At 42.0% G+C, this 15,593-nt stretch overlaps 1 protein-coding gene across 4 annotated transcripts in view; it reads right to left on the bottom strand.

Annotated features, from left to right (window-relative positions):
* PREX1 (phosphatidylinositol-3,4,5-trisphosphate dependent Rac exchange factor 1) overlaps positions 1 to 15,593 on the bottom strand; it is a 238,754-nt gene that overhangs the window by 40,036 nt on the left and 183,125 nt on the right. For all 4 annotated transcript variants that reach the window (XM_030533287.1, XM_030533286.1, XM_030533285.1 and 1 more), the window contains 4 exons: positions 15,434 to 15,526; positions 7,687 to 7,835; positions 4,864 to 4,949; positions 136 to 272 (listed from right to left, as the gene is read on the bottom strand). In XM_030533287.1, coding sequence (XP_030389147.1) covers positions 136 to 272; positions 4,864 to 4,949; positions 7,687 to 7,835; positions 15,434 to 15,526 — 465 coding nt within the window. The remainder of the gene's footprint in view (positions 1 to 135; positions 273 to 4,863; positions 4,950 to 7,686; positions 7,836 to 15,433; positions 15,527 to 15,593) is intronic.

Genomic DNA, 15,593 nt, shown 5'->3' with positions numbered 1-15,593 from the left:
CAGATAAGTTAAAATGTACTTTTTAAGACTGCTTTTAAATATTTAAGAAGCACGTTTGTATAAGACCATTATGTTGTTTTTTCCCCTCAAAACATTATGTTAAGTTCCATCCAGGTCTTACATCTGTGTACTTACCAGCAATTCCTGCTGCCTGTTCCTGTATGCTGTAAAGTGCTCCAAAACTTCTGTGTAACTTTCATTCATCATATTATTTCCATTAACTTTCAAAATGCACTGCCCTGAGTGGAGTCCCACAGCTGCAGCCTTGGAGCCTGAAACAGACCAGAGGGGAGTTCAAATGGCTCAGCAGCCCAACTATGGAGGAGACTAAGAGAACAAAGGGAGTGAAAAGCATTTCTGGCTAAGGGAAGACAGGGCTAACCTGGGGAGACAGGTTATTTGGGAGCTATCTTGTGGTTTTGCTGGGTTTGGTGAAAGAGCTCTGGAAGAGCTTTGTCGTATGAGGCGAATGTATATAACCTTCAAACAGAGCCTCTCTTTTGGGCCCTCAGTGCACACGTTATTACATCGCAGGTGATGTGCAAGATGGGGTTGTAAATCACACTCTGGTAAATTGCTGTGTGTCTGTCTGATTCTCTAGTACTTTGCACTTTGTCTAGTCAGTTACACCGGTGCACATGCATATGTGGATACTAAGAATTTAGGACTGGACGGGACCTATTGAGTCATTGAGTCCAGTCCCCTGCTATCACAGGCACCCACATCATTTAATACCATTCATAAACTTATCAAGCACTGGTTGGCCCAGGATCAGGAGAACAGAAAAATAGGTTAGAGTCCCCTGCCCTCATTCACATATTGAGCCCAGAGTGTCTAGCTTGATTCTAGAGGGGACAAAGTATACATCAAAGGGCTAGACTGGAGTGTTATACTCTGGAAAAGTCCTACTAAATTTCACTGGAGTGATTTCTGATATACACTGTTGAGAGAGGAGATTCAGGCCCTTTGTGTCTGCCTAAAACAGTGACTCACAGAACATATGTTAAGACTTGTAGGGTATGTCTATGCTGCAATTAAATAGCCAAAAGGGGCGAGGGTCCCAGAGGCCAGGCTCCAGCCCAAGGCCGAATGTCCACACCAAAATTAAACAGTCAAAGTCAGCTGATCCGGGCCAGTCGTGGATGTTTAATTGCAGTGTAGACCTACCCATAGAGTCCCTGTTTTGACAAGCCAGTTTATCAATTTTCAATGCACTATAACAGGGATCGGCAACCTATGGCATGCGGCTCACCAGGGTAAGCAGGCACCCAGCACCTCCCTTGGCCTGCACCACTTCCCGCAGCCCCCATTGGTCTGGAGCGGTGAACTGTGGCCAGTGAGAGCCACAATCGGCTGAACCTGCGGATCCGGCAGGTAAACAAACCGACCCGACCCGCCAGGGTGCTTACCCTGGCGAGCCGCATGCCAAAGGTTGCTGATCCCTGCTCTACAATGAAAACAGAATGCATAATAAAGCGATGAATTAGTACATATTAAATATTGATATTACAATGCATGAACGGTTGGTTACTTTATGCAGATTTTCTCTCAAACACAATGTTTTATCAACTGTACTGAAACGGGGACTTTCAATCTTATTTTGGAAATTATAAGAATTCCACAAGTCATTTTGGATCATTGTCTCAAGTAATTCATTCCAAAGTTACAGAACATTCAGATCAGCTCCAGGTAGCTCCATCTAACTCATGCATGTGGACATATAAGGTATGATTCTCCTCTGGCCTTAGTGGAGTTAATCCTGATTTATATATGTGATTTAAAGTTATTAGAAACCAATGGAAAATCTGCTATTCACTTCAGTGACCTTTGGATCATGTCCTAGGTAAGTGAGAGAGGGGACTCCAGCTCATTTAATAATGTAGAATCCTTCTCTCTTTGACTGAAAGACTCACAGACTCTAGGACTGGAAGGGACCTCGAGAGGTCATCGAGTCCAGTCCCCTGCCCTCATGGCAGGACCAAATACTGTCTAGACCATCCCTAATAGACATTTATCTAACCTACTCTTAAATATCTCCAGAGATGGAGATTCTACAACTTCCCTAGGCAATCTATTCCAGTGTTTAACTACCCTGACAGTTAGGAACTTTTTCCTAATGTCCAACCTAAATCTCCCTTGCTGCAGTTTAAACCCATTGCTTCTTGTTCTATCATTGGAGGCTAAGGTGAACAAGTTTTCTCCCTCCTCCTGATGATACCCTTTTAGATACCTGAAAACTGCTATCATGCTGCTATCTTTTTTTTTAATGAGCACTTTTAAATCAACATGAATTTAAGGTTTACCCCTTCACATAACACAAAAACTAGGGGTTACCCAATGAAATTAATAGCCAGCAGATTTAAAACAAACAAAAGGAAGTACCTCTTTACACAATGCACAGTCAACCTGTGAAACTCATTGCCAGGGGATGTTGTGAAGGCCAAAAGTATAACTTGGTTCAAAAAAGAATTAGACAAATTCATGGTCCATCAATGGCTATTAGCCAAGATGGTCAGGGTGTCCCTAAACCGCCAGCTGCCAGAAGCCGGGTCTGGACGACAGGGGATGGATCACTTGATAATTGCCCAGGTCTCTTCATTCCCTCTGAAGCATATGGCATTGGCCACTGTCAGAAGAGAGGATACTGGGCTAGGTGGACAATTGGTTTGACCCAGTATGCATGTTTTTATATAAACCTGGATACAGTCACTGCAGAAAGATAATAAAATTCTTAGGGGGGAAATTTATCTTTTGGGAATCTTTGATGATCTTTTCTTTCTAGTCTTAATTGGCTAAGATGATGTTTAAATTTGCATAACTATACAGTTTGCAGCCTGTTGCATGCTAATTGAAAGAAGCTGAATATTTCCCCATTAGGCAATTTGCCAGAGTCTAGGAACAGATTCTAATGTCAGTTATACCAGAGTAAATCCAGAGTAATTTAACCAACTTGAGAAGATTTATACCAATGAAATTCAGATCAGAATTTAGCCCCTAGGAGTCTACATTAAAGTCATAATTACTTTTTAAGCTCAGTTATCTAAGATGCAAACAATTTTAGTCGGTGTAATTAGTGCCTTTTCTAGTAAAGGCTTCAGAACTGAAACCTTTCTAGCTAGCGCATTAAGGAAATGCTTTAGCACTTTGGCCTAAAAATTATATTTTGTGCTTGTTTGAAGGTATGTAATGAAAAGGTGCTTTGAAGCAGTGTACTGTTGCCTGTATATGGGATGATAAATCTTTGCATTGTTTCTAAATGCTGACATTATATATATTGTACATACACACAATCCTATTGAAGGAAGGAAGCCGTACACAGTTGAAAGGTCTTGCTCTCTGTAACTGCCAAAGATAAATGTAGGGGCTGTGCTTCATTTGTGGCTCATTTCACATTTACCCCTGAGGGCATTCTGTGCCAAAAAATTAAAAATTCTGTGCCAAAAAAATAAAAATTCTGCAAATTTTATTTGTCAAATAAATTTGGAGGCTCCACCATGGCATTGGGGAGCACAGGCCACAAGCTGCACAGAGGTGGGAGATCATTGTGCAGCTCCCACTCCAGGACATGGACTCAGCAGTGAGGCTGCACTGAACCCTGACACAGCACAAGGACTGGACCTGCCCCAGAAACACCCCAGGACCCTGCCCCTCTGTGCCAGGTGCACCAGGTGTGGACAAGGCAGGCTCAGCAAGGCAGGATCCAAGTGTGGAGGGACATAGTGGGATGGGGGGGGATCCAGGTGTGGGTTGAGAGGGTTCTGGGTGGGGCAATTTGGGTGCGGGTGGCTCAGTGGGGGATCTGAATACACAAGAGCTTGTTGAGGGGTTCTGGGTGCCACGGTAATAGGACTCTGCAGGATGGTCCAGGTGAAGGTGGCTGGGACTTAGCAGTCTGACCCAGCCCTGGATGCCGTGCAAGGAAAGAGGAAGTCCGGTCCTCCCCAGCCCACCCGGGACTAGCAACTTAGCCTGGCGCAGGTTAGGAGCCACCAGCCAGTCTTTCCCAGTCCTGCCGCATGCTCCGCAGTGATTTATCTCTCTGCCAGATGCTCTGGGCCCCAAAACATACTGCTGGGGAGGGTCACGTGACTGCTTTTGTGGCTTCCCTTTGCTTCCCTGTCAGTCATTTTTCTGCAGGGAAGCAAAGAAATCGGTGGGGGACATAAATTCTAGGCGTGCGCAGTGGCACAGAATTCCCCTAGGAGTATGTCAGAGTGCAGTCACACCACTAATGAATATCTCTGTGTCACGCCCTATCCTTTCTCGTTTTAAAAGAACCAATGGACCCAATTCTCCTCTCACTCATACTAGTGTAAATTAGGACTAACTCTATTAAAGCCAATGGAGTTACAGCAGTACAAACTGGCGTGAAGATAGAGGCAGTCCCCAAATCTGATATAATGCATTGCAAAGCTCATGAACACTGAAAAGATATCCATCCACCTGAGAGCATGGGAGTGATTCCTAGTGTGCAGTCTCAAGTGCTTCATCCAGCCTGCAATGGCTCAAGTGATGCCTCCTCAACATCCCTTCTACAGTCTAACACCACATTTCTCCTGGCATTGAACCAAGTCACCTTTTGCTTCCTTAGGTGGGAACAGCCACCCAATACCCAGCTCTAATAGTAAAGCAATACCTAGACTGAACTCAGATTGTAAACTCGTTGGGAAAGGGACTGTCTTTTTGCTCTAGCACCTAGCCCCAGGGGTCCTGTTCTGTGACTGCGACACTTAAGAAACTTCTACCGAGTTTTTTAGGACCTTGGGACAACATAATGTGGCTCTTGTTCTGTCAGAGGGATGTATCTGGCTGGCTGTATTTCAATATTTCAAGCCATAGCTACATCACGCCCCCCTTGCTTACCTCTTCCCACAGCACGGACATAGGGTGGCGCCGTTCCCCGTATCTGAAAGCACAGAGCTTCGTGGCAATCTGGGATTTTTATAATTCTGCAGAAAACGTGAAAGAAAGAAAGCAGCATGTCAAATGAGTCTGCTAGACCCATATGTACTGCTCTCAGTTTTTGTGTAAGATCACACCTCCAGATGTTCAGGGCTCAATAAAATTCCTAGACTGTTTGCAAACAGCTTTAAATATACCCTGAAAGTTTAATAAGAGATGAATTAACCCCATGCAATAGGTCTTGTCACATAGCAGTAACTTATTTTACCACCTCGGCTGCCTTCTGTCAGATATTATTTTGACCTTTATTATATTTTAATGTGGATTATGGCTGGATTGACAACCCTGGAGAATGAAGATGTCTTCCCAGTGCCCACAGAACTAGTACAGTCTAGGCAGCACCAGTGCAAGCTTCCACCAGGCTGCCCAACTTGGAAGGAAACTTCTCTAGAGCTGAGGGGATAGATCAGCCGGCAAGCCCAGTCCCTTGACAACAGAGGTTGCCATTAGTGCCGCCAGAGGTAGTGGATTTTATGCTGTGGATATCTGTCCTCTTGGAACTGGATTGAGACCCACCACACTCACATGGGAGGCCACCAAACAGTCTCTGATGGTAACAACTTCTGACCTTGAACTGGATTTGACTCAATGGCCTTGTGGTAATATGTACCGTATGCAATAATGAGGCCTGTGATGAACTATCTAATCCTCATATATAGGACAATGTTATTTTGCAACTGATTAGGCTAATTCTAGGAGCGTGTGCTTTATAGGACCTGAATTTGGACTACAATGTAACCCACTCTAGTCTGTGTTTCTTGTGGGGCTGGTCCATGCAGAGAGCCAGTGCGTGGCAAGCTGGAATGTAAAACTACAGCATCCTCGCGTGCTCAGCACTAACTGTTTCAAACAGCAGTAAGTCAAAGTGCACCATGGAACTTTTAGCGTGCAGCAGTGGGGCCCACATGGCCAATTAAGGCATGGTATGCTACCGCACTGTAGATTTACTTCTCAGCTTGCTGTTCATTAACTCTCCATATGGACATGCCATGTATTAAAGTGACAGTAAAAGTGAAGAAGAAACAAACAATAAACCATATAGTAGTTAAGCTCTCATGAGCACAGAACTGACTTGTCACTAAGTAGTTTTGCAGATTGTATTTCTGTCTGGAATGTCATCACAGTCTATGCAAATTAAAAACTAAAGACAGCTGCTGCACATGTCTGAATGCAGAGCACAGGAAAGCTGAACATATGGTGGGTCAGCCCCCCTGCCTGGAGACAGACTCAAATCCAGGTCTAATGAAGGCTATGCTAAGCATAGTGTGCAGGGGGAGCACACAGGACATAATCCTTATTATTCTCAATTCAAAGAAATGAATTCTGCTGAGGTTTTCCAAGGAGCCAGATACTCACAGGTCTTGTTGGCTAATGTCCCTGTTTCTCAGAATGAAGTTGAAGGTTGTATACCCCAGCAAACAGAGATGGCATTATCAACATGTACCCCACAGCTATCTGGGCTGGACCAAAATCCAGTCTGGGTTCTGTAGCAGTCTGGTCTGGGAGATGAGAAATTTTGACTTGCTAATTAAAAATTGGTGTGTTTAATGTATTAAGCTTGAAAGTGAATGATATAGTCAGTATGGAAACCTCTATGTTATTTATTTTTATATTAAATTCCATTTTCAGGATGACTTCAATGCAGCTGTTCTGATTTACATCAGCTGAGGTTCTGGCCAATTGTTTTAAATGAAAGCTTAGATTCTGGACCATAATTCCACATCAAGCGGTAGATTACATGGCAAAGTCTGTGGCTATGTAATCCAATAATACACGGGACCCTGATTCACTACGGGCCCTCTTTCACAGGGTATCTGACCCTTTAAGGGGAGTTGGGGTCCAGCGGTGACTTATTAGCTATCTCTTAGCTGAGATTGATTAGCTAGGAGTCAGCTAAATATACAACCAGCTAGTAGCTCATCTGAGCTGGAAAGCTGGAGGGAGTAGGAAGGTTCCTGCAGGGAACCCTGGGGCAGAGCTACAGGAATTGGATTTGCTCCTGAGGCAGGCCCTCAACTCTTGGGCAAATCGCTTGTAGGAGGATTGAAAAAGAGCTGCAAAGAGCATGGGGCTCTGGCAGGAAGCCCCTGCGTCACAAGGGGAAAGGGCACATGTTGTGGATGATTTGCAGGCAGCTGGATACAGAAGGGAACCTGCAGGGAAGAGACAGCTCCTGCAGAAGACCTTGGAATGCGGGGGAAGGAATTTGAGTTACTCGTCTTTTGTGCAGAAGAAATAAAGTTGAAGCCCTGAGAAGAAGGGCCTGACCCAAGAGTCTGGATGTGGTGTCAATCCTTTCTGGACTAGGGAGAAAGGCCAGCAGCCTACAATCTCATTATGGAGCAGAAAACTGTATGAACTGAGATGGAAAGATCAGTCCAACAACAAGCAATGTGATACAGTAGACTGAGGTGTTTTCTCTCAAGCAAAGACCTATTGCTTAGAAAGTTTCTGATGCTGACAAAGTTATACTCCTTGTAACTCAATTTCATTTGTGCTCATGAAGGCCAAGAGTTAATTCTGATGCACAAAGAATATTCCACAGCTGCTTTAAGAGATGTAAGGATCACTAACAAGCACGATTCACAACTTCTACCTCTTCTATCAGCTATTGAACTGCAACTTCTGATGGGTAACGTGTTTATGTAGTTACCTTAAAAACAGGTATTAAAAAAAGTTAATGTCTCTGGATAACCTTCTATGTCTGTCCCTCTGGGCACTTACTCTTTAGACTTTGTGGCCACCAGAAGTCTAAGTGGCCTCCTAGAGCAGAAAGATTGGTTTAAGATGGTCTCCACTTCTTGAAACGGACGCAGGAATACCAGATCCTCATTAATGGAGTAGATCTTCCTTCCAACCTGCAGGCTGGCCATCTGCAAATGAAACATAAATATCACACAAAGCTTTAGGTCATCTGAAGGGTCTTTAACAGTTTAGGATGCAGGGAAGGTTGACTATTGTAATACTCACTGTTAGAGTCACAGAGATTTATGGGGACACTGCAAGTATCAACTCCAGTACACACAGACAGAACTGAACATCCTGCCAACACTGCATGTCAGATCAACAACACAACAACATACAAGACAACAACTTAACAGTAAGATACGGATATAGTGTCACCTCTTACTTGCAGTGCTGTCTACACTAAACATTGCAATTCACAGGTGTGGATTGATAGCTTTGACTACTCCTTGGCTTGCAAGCTACTAGGATTATTAATGTCCAGAAGATAATACACAAAGTTTTTTTTTCTTTCCCCAGGTCACCAAATCATTTGTCAGTTACATTTAGAGACCCTATGATTGTCCACAACTAATAAAAGAATCTCTATCCAGCAACAGTAACATGAAGTAATAGGGGATGCCAAAACTACACTTACTTCCTAAGACTTTACATTTCTACTGCACTTTTTGTTGGAGGATCACAGATTGAGCCTCACTAACCCCTATGAGATAGGGAAGTATTGCTATCCATAGTTGACAGGTGGGGAAACTGAGGCACAGAGACTAACATTTTCAAACTTGAATGACTGAATTTAAGCATATAATCTATAGTTATCCACCTAAATAAATGTGGCCTGATTTTAAGTAGTGTGGAAAGCCTGCTGTGGATTTCAAAAGGAGATTTGGTTGCTCAACATCTCTGAAAATCAGGCCATTTTTATTCAGGTGCCAAACTTTAGTCCCCCGAGTTTGAAACTCTTGTCCTTACTGACTTGGCCAAGGACACACAGTAAGTCCGAGGCAGAACAAGGAACAGAATGCAAAACCCGCTGTTCTAATTATTTGATAATGACCCTTAACAATTCACTTACTAATCCATCCACATATCCGCTCGTTTTAAATGAGATACCAGCATCTAGACTGTGAATCACAAAATCCAGAATCCCCTTAACGAAGTTAAAGAAAAACAAAATGCTATGGGCCCAATTTACCACTCAGCTCTCAGGTTCTGAGTAACTCCCACTGATTTTAAGATCTATCTTGTTTCATATCTTCTCTGCCTGAAAATATAATTGAAGCTGGTGAGGTTCAATGCTTTTGAACTCAGCCAGTTAAAAATGCCCAACACCTGAAGATGATTTTACTCTCTTAGGCAAAATTTCTTAGGGACTGTACTGGGTTGCTGTTCTCAATGTAAGTGTATTGCTCTCTATATTACTTGCACTTTCTGTTTATAACATCCCTTTAGAAACCTGTAAATGGTATTTCATTCCCCTCTCCTCTTGCATCTTTCCAGCTGGCAAATTTTAAAACCAGAAATTGGGCTCTATAAGACCTTGGCTATGCTGCCCTGAGCATGAGCCCTTCGATGTTGCATTTGAAATCTACAGACCGTTTCACTGACTTACAATAAAGGAGGTATACACATTACCTCACAAATGCACTTCTAGGTGTGAACCTTAACCTGTGGCATGAGAGAAGTTGGAAGCCCAGATTTGTCTTAGGCCATGGCTACACTGGCACTTTACAGTGCTGCAACTTTCGCGCTCAGGGATGTGAAAAAACACCCCCCGAGCGCTGCAAGATACAGCGCTGTAAAGCCTCAGTGTAATCAATGCTGCAGCGCTGGAAGCGCAGCTCCCAGCACTGCAAGCTACACCCGTAAGGGATGTGGTTTACGTGCAGCGCTGGGAGAGCTCTGCGCTCTGACTACAGAGCTAGCGCTCCGACCACACTCACACTTAGTGTAGCCATACCCTTAGACTATGAATGGTTTGGCTCATCTTAAAATAGCACTGCAATCTTGGAAATTAAAGCTCAGTTTATAGTCTAGGGTTCGTTGATTTTTTTAATTAGAATTTAGGAAATACAAGTGCTTGGTTTTGTTCATTTAATCACAGAAACAACAGGAGCTGGTGCACCCTATTGCTAAACTGTATATTTTCTCATCCAAATTACTAAAGGAAAAAGCCACCAAATGCTCTCTATCTTACTTGCACTTTCTGTTCATAACATCCCTTTAGAGAACATCCCTCTCCTCTTTTATTGTTCCATTTGGCAAATTTTAATTCAGCCTAATCTTTCCCCGCCCCCAGTTTCTAACACAACTAAAATGAACACAACTCTCTTGACCTCCTTTGCGACTGATGCATCATCATTATCAACTATGAGAGTTCTGTGAACAAAATGAGGAGGGTAGTTTTTTTAATATTTTGATTTATAGTTATATGGAAAAGTTTGTGTCATTAGTAGTTATTTATACTGACAAGTTTGCAACAGGGGATGGAGGAGTTAAAAACATAAATTCAGATTTTCAGAATTATGCCTATGCATTTAATTTGTGCAGAGTTACTTCAAATTCATGCATAACTGCACTAAGTCTATGTGCTAACAATTACTTTAATTTTTAATTGTCTATTTATACCCACTACAGACCAATTTAGACAAACAATCATGGTACAGTAAATCCATGTACAAATTAGGTGCAAAGTTTCATGCCAAATTGAACAAACTAGAAAAATATATTTTCTTCCATGAATTATAACAATTCAAGCAGATTAAAATTTGGAGTCGTGTTTCTTCATGAGTAAAATTCTACATTGTAATGGCTCTTGCATTTCCTGAATCATGGACGTTCCTTATGATAACTCAGTACAGTTGTCTGGCTATGGGCCTCTGGCTTTTCTGAAGAGCGAGCAGCCCACTGGTTGCTATCCATTAGATGACCTTTGGCCAAATGGTTGTATGTTGGATATGGTTTGTGCAAATACAATACATTTGCTTGTCAGTTGGATGTTCAAAGTCTTATAGCAAGTACAACTCTCAATGGGGTAATTTTTTCACTGTTGTTTCCTTCCTAGGTGTCTGAGTGTACTGTATACAAACAAGCTCCAGGATCAAAACATGTGGAAACCAAGTGTTCCTGGTATTATACTAAACATGGAATGCATTTAATGAGGCACACAGGAGATACATACAGAAGGCAAAGTGCCACATGGTGGAATCAGTTTCACAGGTTTTAATCACAGAATGATAAAACTGTAGGGCTGGAACGGACCTCAAGAGATCTTTTAGTCTAGCCCCTAGTGCTGAGGCAGGACCAAGTATACCTAGACTATCCCTGACAGATGTTAGTCTAACCTGTTCTTAGAAACCTCCAGTGATGGGGATTCCACAACCTCCCTTGGAAGCCTATTCCAGGTTAACGATTCTTATAGTTACAAAGGTTTTCCTAACATCTAACATAAATTTCCCTTGCCGTAAATTAAGCCCATTACTTCTTGTCCTACCTTCAGTGGACATGGAAAACAATTGATCACTGTCCTTTAAATAACAACCAATAACATATCTGAAGACTATTTATCAAGTTCCCCCTCAACCTTCTTTTATCAAGATGAAACATGCCCAGTGTTTTTAACCATTTTATCTTTTTTGTTGTTCTCCTCTGGAGTCTCTCCAATTTGTCCACATCTTTCCTAAAGTGTGGCACCTAGAACTGGACACACTACCCTGGCGGAGGCCTCACTAGTGCCAAGCAGAGCAGGACAATTACTTCCTGTGTCTTACATATGACGCTCCTGTTAATACAACCCAGCAAGATATTAGCCTTTTCACAATTGCATCACATTATTGACTCATATTTAATTTGTGATCCATTATACTCCCAAATTCCTTTTAATCAGTATTACCATCTAGCTAGTTATTCCTGATTTTGCAGCTGTGCATTTGATATTTTCTTCCTAAGTTTAGTATTTTGCACTTGTCTGTTATTGAATTTCATCTTGTTAATTTTAGATAGATTCTCCAATTTGTCATTTTGACTTCTAATCCTCTCCTTCAAGTGCTTGCAAGCCCTCCCAGGTCAGTGTCATTTGCACATTTTATATGCATACTCTCCACTCCATTACCCAAGTCATCAATGAAAACATTGACTGAGAGCAGATCTTTGTGGGACCCCGATTAGATCCGTCTTCCCAGTTTGACGGAACCATTGATAGCAACTCTGTAAGTATGGTCTTTCTAGCAGTTTTGCACCCACTGTATAGTAATTCAGCATAGACCCCATTTCCCTAGTTTGCTTATGAGAACGTCAGATGGGACCATGCATTACTAAAATGAAGATATATCACATCTACAGCTTCCCCACATTCACTAGGCCAATAACCCTGTCAAAGAAGGAAATTAGGCATGATTTGTTTGGCAAGGTTTGGCATGATTTGTTCTTGACAATCCAGGTTAGCTATTACCCTATTATCCTCTAGATGCTTACAAACTGATTGTTTAATAATCTGTTCCAGTATCTTTCCAGGTATCAAAGTTAGGCTGACTGGTTTATAATTCCCCAGATCCTCTTTATTCCCCTTTAAAGATAAATACCGTGTTTTCCCTTCTCCGGTCCTCTGGGATCTCACTCCCTCTCCATGCGTTCTCAAATATAACCACTAATGGTTCCAAAATTGCTTCAGCTAGTTCCTTAAGCATCCTAGGTTGCATTTGATCAGGCCCTGCTGACTTGAATACATTAGACTTATCTAAATGTTCTTTAACCTGTTCTTTCCCTATTTCAGCTTGTGTTCCTTCCTCCATGTTGTTAATATTAATTGTTTTAAGTATCTGGTCACGATTAACCTTTTTAGTGAAGACTGAAGCAAAATAGGCATTAAACACCTCAGCCTTCTTGATGTCATCAGTTATTAGCTCTCCCTCCCCGCTAACTCAGGAGGGAAAGCTTCATCTTTCTCTTGCTACTAATATATTTATTGAACCTCTTCTGATTGCCTTTTATATCATTAGCTTAGGTGTGACTCATTTTGTGCCTTAGCCTTTCTGATTTTGTCCCTATATGATTGTACTATTCTTGAGTACTCAGTATTAGCAATTTGTCCATGTTTCCACTTTTTGTAGGATTCCTTTTTGATTTTCAAATCATCAGAGAGCTCCTGATGGATCCAGGCTGGCCTCTTATTATTCTTCCTATTTTTCCTTTACATCAGGATAGTTATGCCTTTAATATTGTCTCTTTGAGAAACTTTCAGCTCTCCAGAACTCCCTTTTCCCTTAGACTTTCTTTCTGTGGGATCTTACCTACCAGTTATGTGAGTTTGTGAAGGTCTGCTTTTTTGACATCAAACTGGCCTTATTCTGCTGCTCTCACTCTTACCTTTTCTTTAGAATCATGAAATCTATCATTTCCTGATCACTTTCACCCAAAGTGCCTTCAGATTCACAACAGATTCCTCTGTTTGTTGGAATCAAGTTACTTCCTCAGTTACTTCCTCCACCTTCTGAAACAAGGAATGTTCCAAGTACATTTCAAGAACTCACTGGACATTTTGTGTTTTGTTGTATTATATTTCCAGTGGATGACTGGCTGGTTAAAACTCCCAGTTACCAGGTCTTGTGTTTTGGATATTTCTGTTATTTGTTCTCAAAATGCCTCATCCAACTCCTCCTCCTGATTTGGGGGTCTACAGTAGTCCCCTACTGTGACATCACCCTCACTCGTTTTCCTTTTTTATCTTCACCAACCGACTGTCAACTGGTCTGCCTCTCACCTCCTTCTGGACCTCAGAACAAGCGTATATATTCTTGATGCATAATGCATAATCCATCTCCCCTTTTTCCCTGCCTGTCTTCCTGAATAAGCTATACCCCTCTACAGAAATATTCCAGTCATGAATTTATCCCACCGCATTTCTGTGATGCCAATTAAGTAATAATTGAGTTTATGTACTTATGCTTCCAGTTCTTCTTCATTTTTACTCCCCATATGCCCTGCATTTGTATACAGACATCTAAGATGGTGAGTAGATCCACCCATTATTATCCTTCTTATTGCTCCTATGACCCTACTGTAATTTTCCATTCTTCCCTCCCCTCCCCAACATCTAGCCCTATGTTAAGAGCATCTTTTTTTACACCTAGCTGTGGGCTTTTATCCCCCGCCCCCTTTAATCTGGAGTAATTCCCCACTGAAGTTGATGGAGTTATTCCAGATTCACACTAGTATATCTGAAATTCTAACCTGGCCTAAAGATCAGTAATAAAATCCAATGAACTGTGGTTGGACACAATGAAGTGAAACTCCGTGCCCTGGTTTTGTCCCTGGAGTATTAAAACAAGCAGAGGATTTGCAAAATGGCCTAAAGCTGGCACAGAACCATATGCTAGATTGCTTTGTAGTATCAAAAAGCAATTGAAGAGCCCAAGACTGTAATGAAACACATTACTGCTAGGCTTCAAAGCTTGGTGAATTGAGTTGACAGCTTTCCAGTTCAGTGAGATCTTGATTTGGTTCCTTCAAGATTTTAAAGCCAAGTTGAAAAGATGGGCAGATGGGCACAGCTAGTTTGTCTTGGACAGTCAAGAAAAAGATTCCTTAGAAAACTGTGTGCTTCTGTTGTCTCAAAACACAAACAGACTTTCAATGCAGAATGTTCTACAGGCAGCTGGCCAAAGAAATGACCGAGGGATTATCTATCTGTCAGGCAATGGTTTACCCTAGAGGTTTGCATTAATAAAATATTTGGCCAATTTCTGTTAATTTGAGTATGAGCTGAGGCACAGGCACAGCTTTGCTGATGGCTACAAAACAAGGGAGAATAAGATAATTTAATTCTAATATTAAACTGCATCTTAAAGTTCCTATTTGGGATTCTTTCAGCATGTTGAAATCAATCTGGTTGCTGCTTCTCCTTAGATCATTCAGGAAGCATAGGCAGCCCAGAGCAGTACACATCCAAGCAATCTGCAGGAGCGCCAGGAAAGACAGCCCACAGATAGAGGTACTAGGCTTGGACTTGGGAGATTAGTGTTCCAGACTCTGCTCTCCCACAAGCTTCCTGTGTGAGGTTGGGCAAGTCTCTCCGCGCGTCCGTTCTGCAAAAGGGGGATAATAGCACTTCCCTACCTTGGTGTGTGTGTGTGTGTGTGTGTGTGTGTGTGTGTGTGTGTGTGTGTGTGTGTGTGTGTGTGTGTGTGTGTGTGTGGATTGTAAGGATAAATACATAAATACATCAAAAAGTTGTGAGGTGCTCTGATACTGTGGTAATGGAGGCCATATAACTACTTCAGATAGATACATTACTATATGTGAGAATCCAATAAAGCTGATTAGGGCTTTTAGAAAACACCAGGGATCAAGGAAGAAATCAGTTTATAGAGGGTTGAAAAAAACAGTGTTCAAAGACAGTATATTCCCACTCTATAAATCCAGCTACTGTCTCCTTGCTCTCAGCTCTACATCTCCTGACTGCCCAAGCTTTACAATCATCACAGAAAGGAGCTGCCTGTTGTCTTCTCACTTAATAAAAATGTTCAGCAAGAATGTTTTACGCAAAGCAGCCAAAAACGTATGAATGTACAGAGGCAGTTTATGATCAGAGGAACTACAGACGATCCCCAATTTCCTATTAGCTGCCACTAACACGAAACAGGCTTATAAAGGATATTGCTGTGCCTTTTCAAAGAAGAAGCTTCTTCCCAATGCCAAAAGGGAAATGTTTATAATTGTCAGAAGGTCTCACCTCTGCATGAGATCCTCGCTCAACAGACTTGACCACGATTGCTTTATTCTTTTCTTCAATGTCAAACCCATAGTCGTCCTCTCCAGGTAAGATCTTTAAAAACAAAAAGAACACAGGGTAATGTTTTATAGATATGGACGTGTGTTTTGGAGGAACTGAC

The sequence above is a fragment of the Gopherus evgoodei genome, chromosome 14 (genome assembly GCF_007399415.2).
Source record: "Gopherus evgoodei ecotype Sinaloan lineage chromosome 14, rGopEvg1_v1.p, whole genome shotgun sequence".
NCBI lineage: Eukaryota > Metazoa > Chordata > Testudines > Testudinidae > Gopherus > Gopherus evgoodei.
This window is presented reverse-complemented; position numbering and strand designations above follow the sequence as displayed.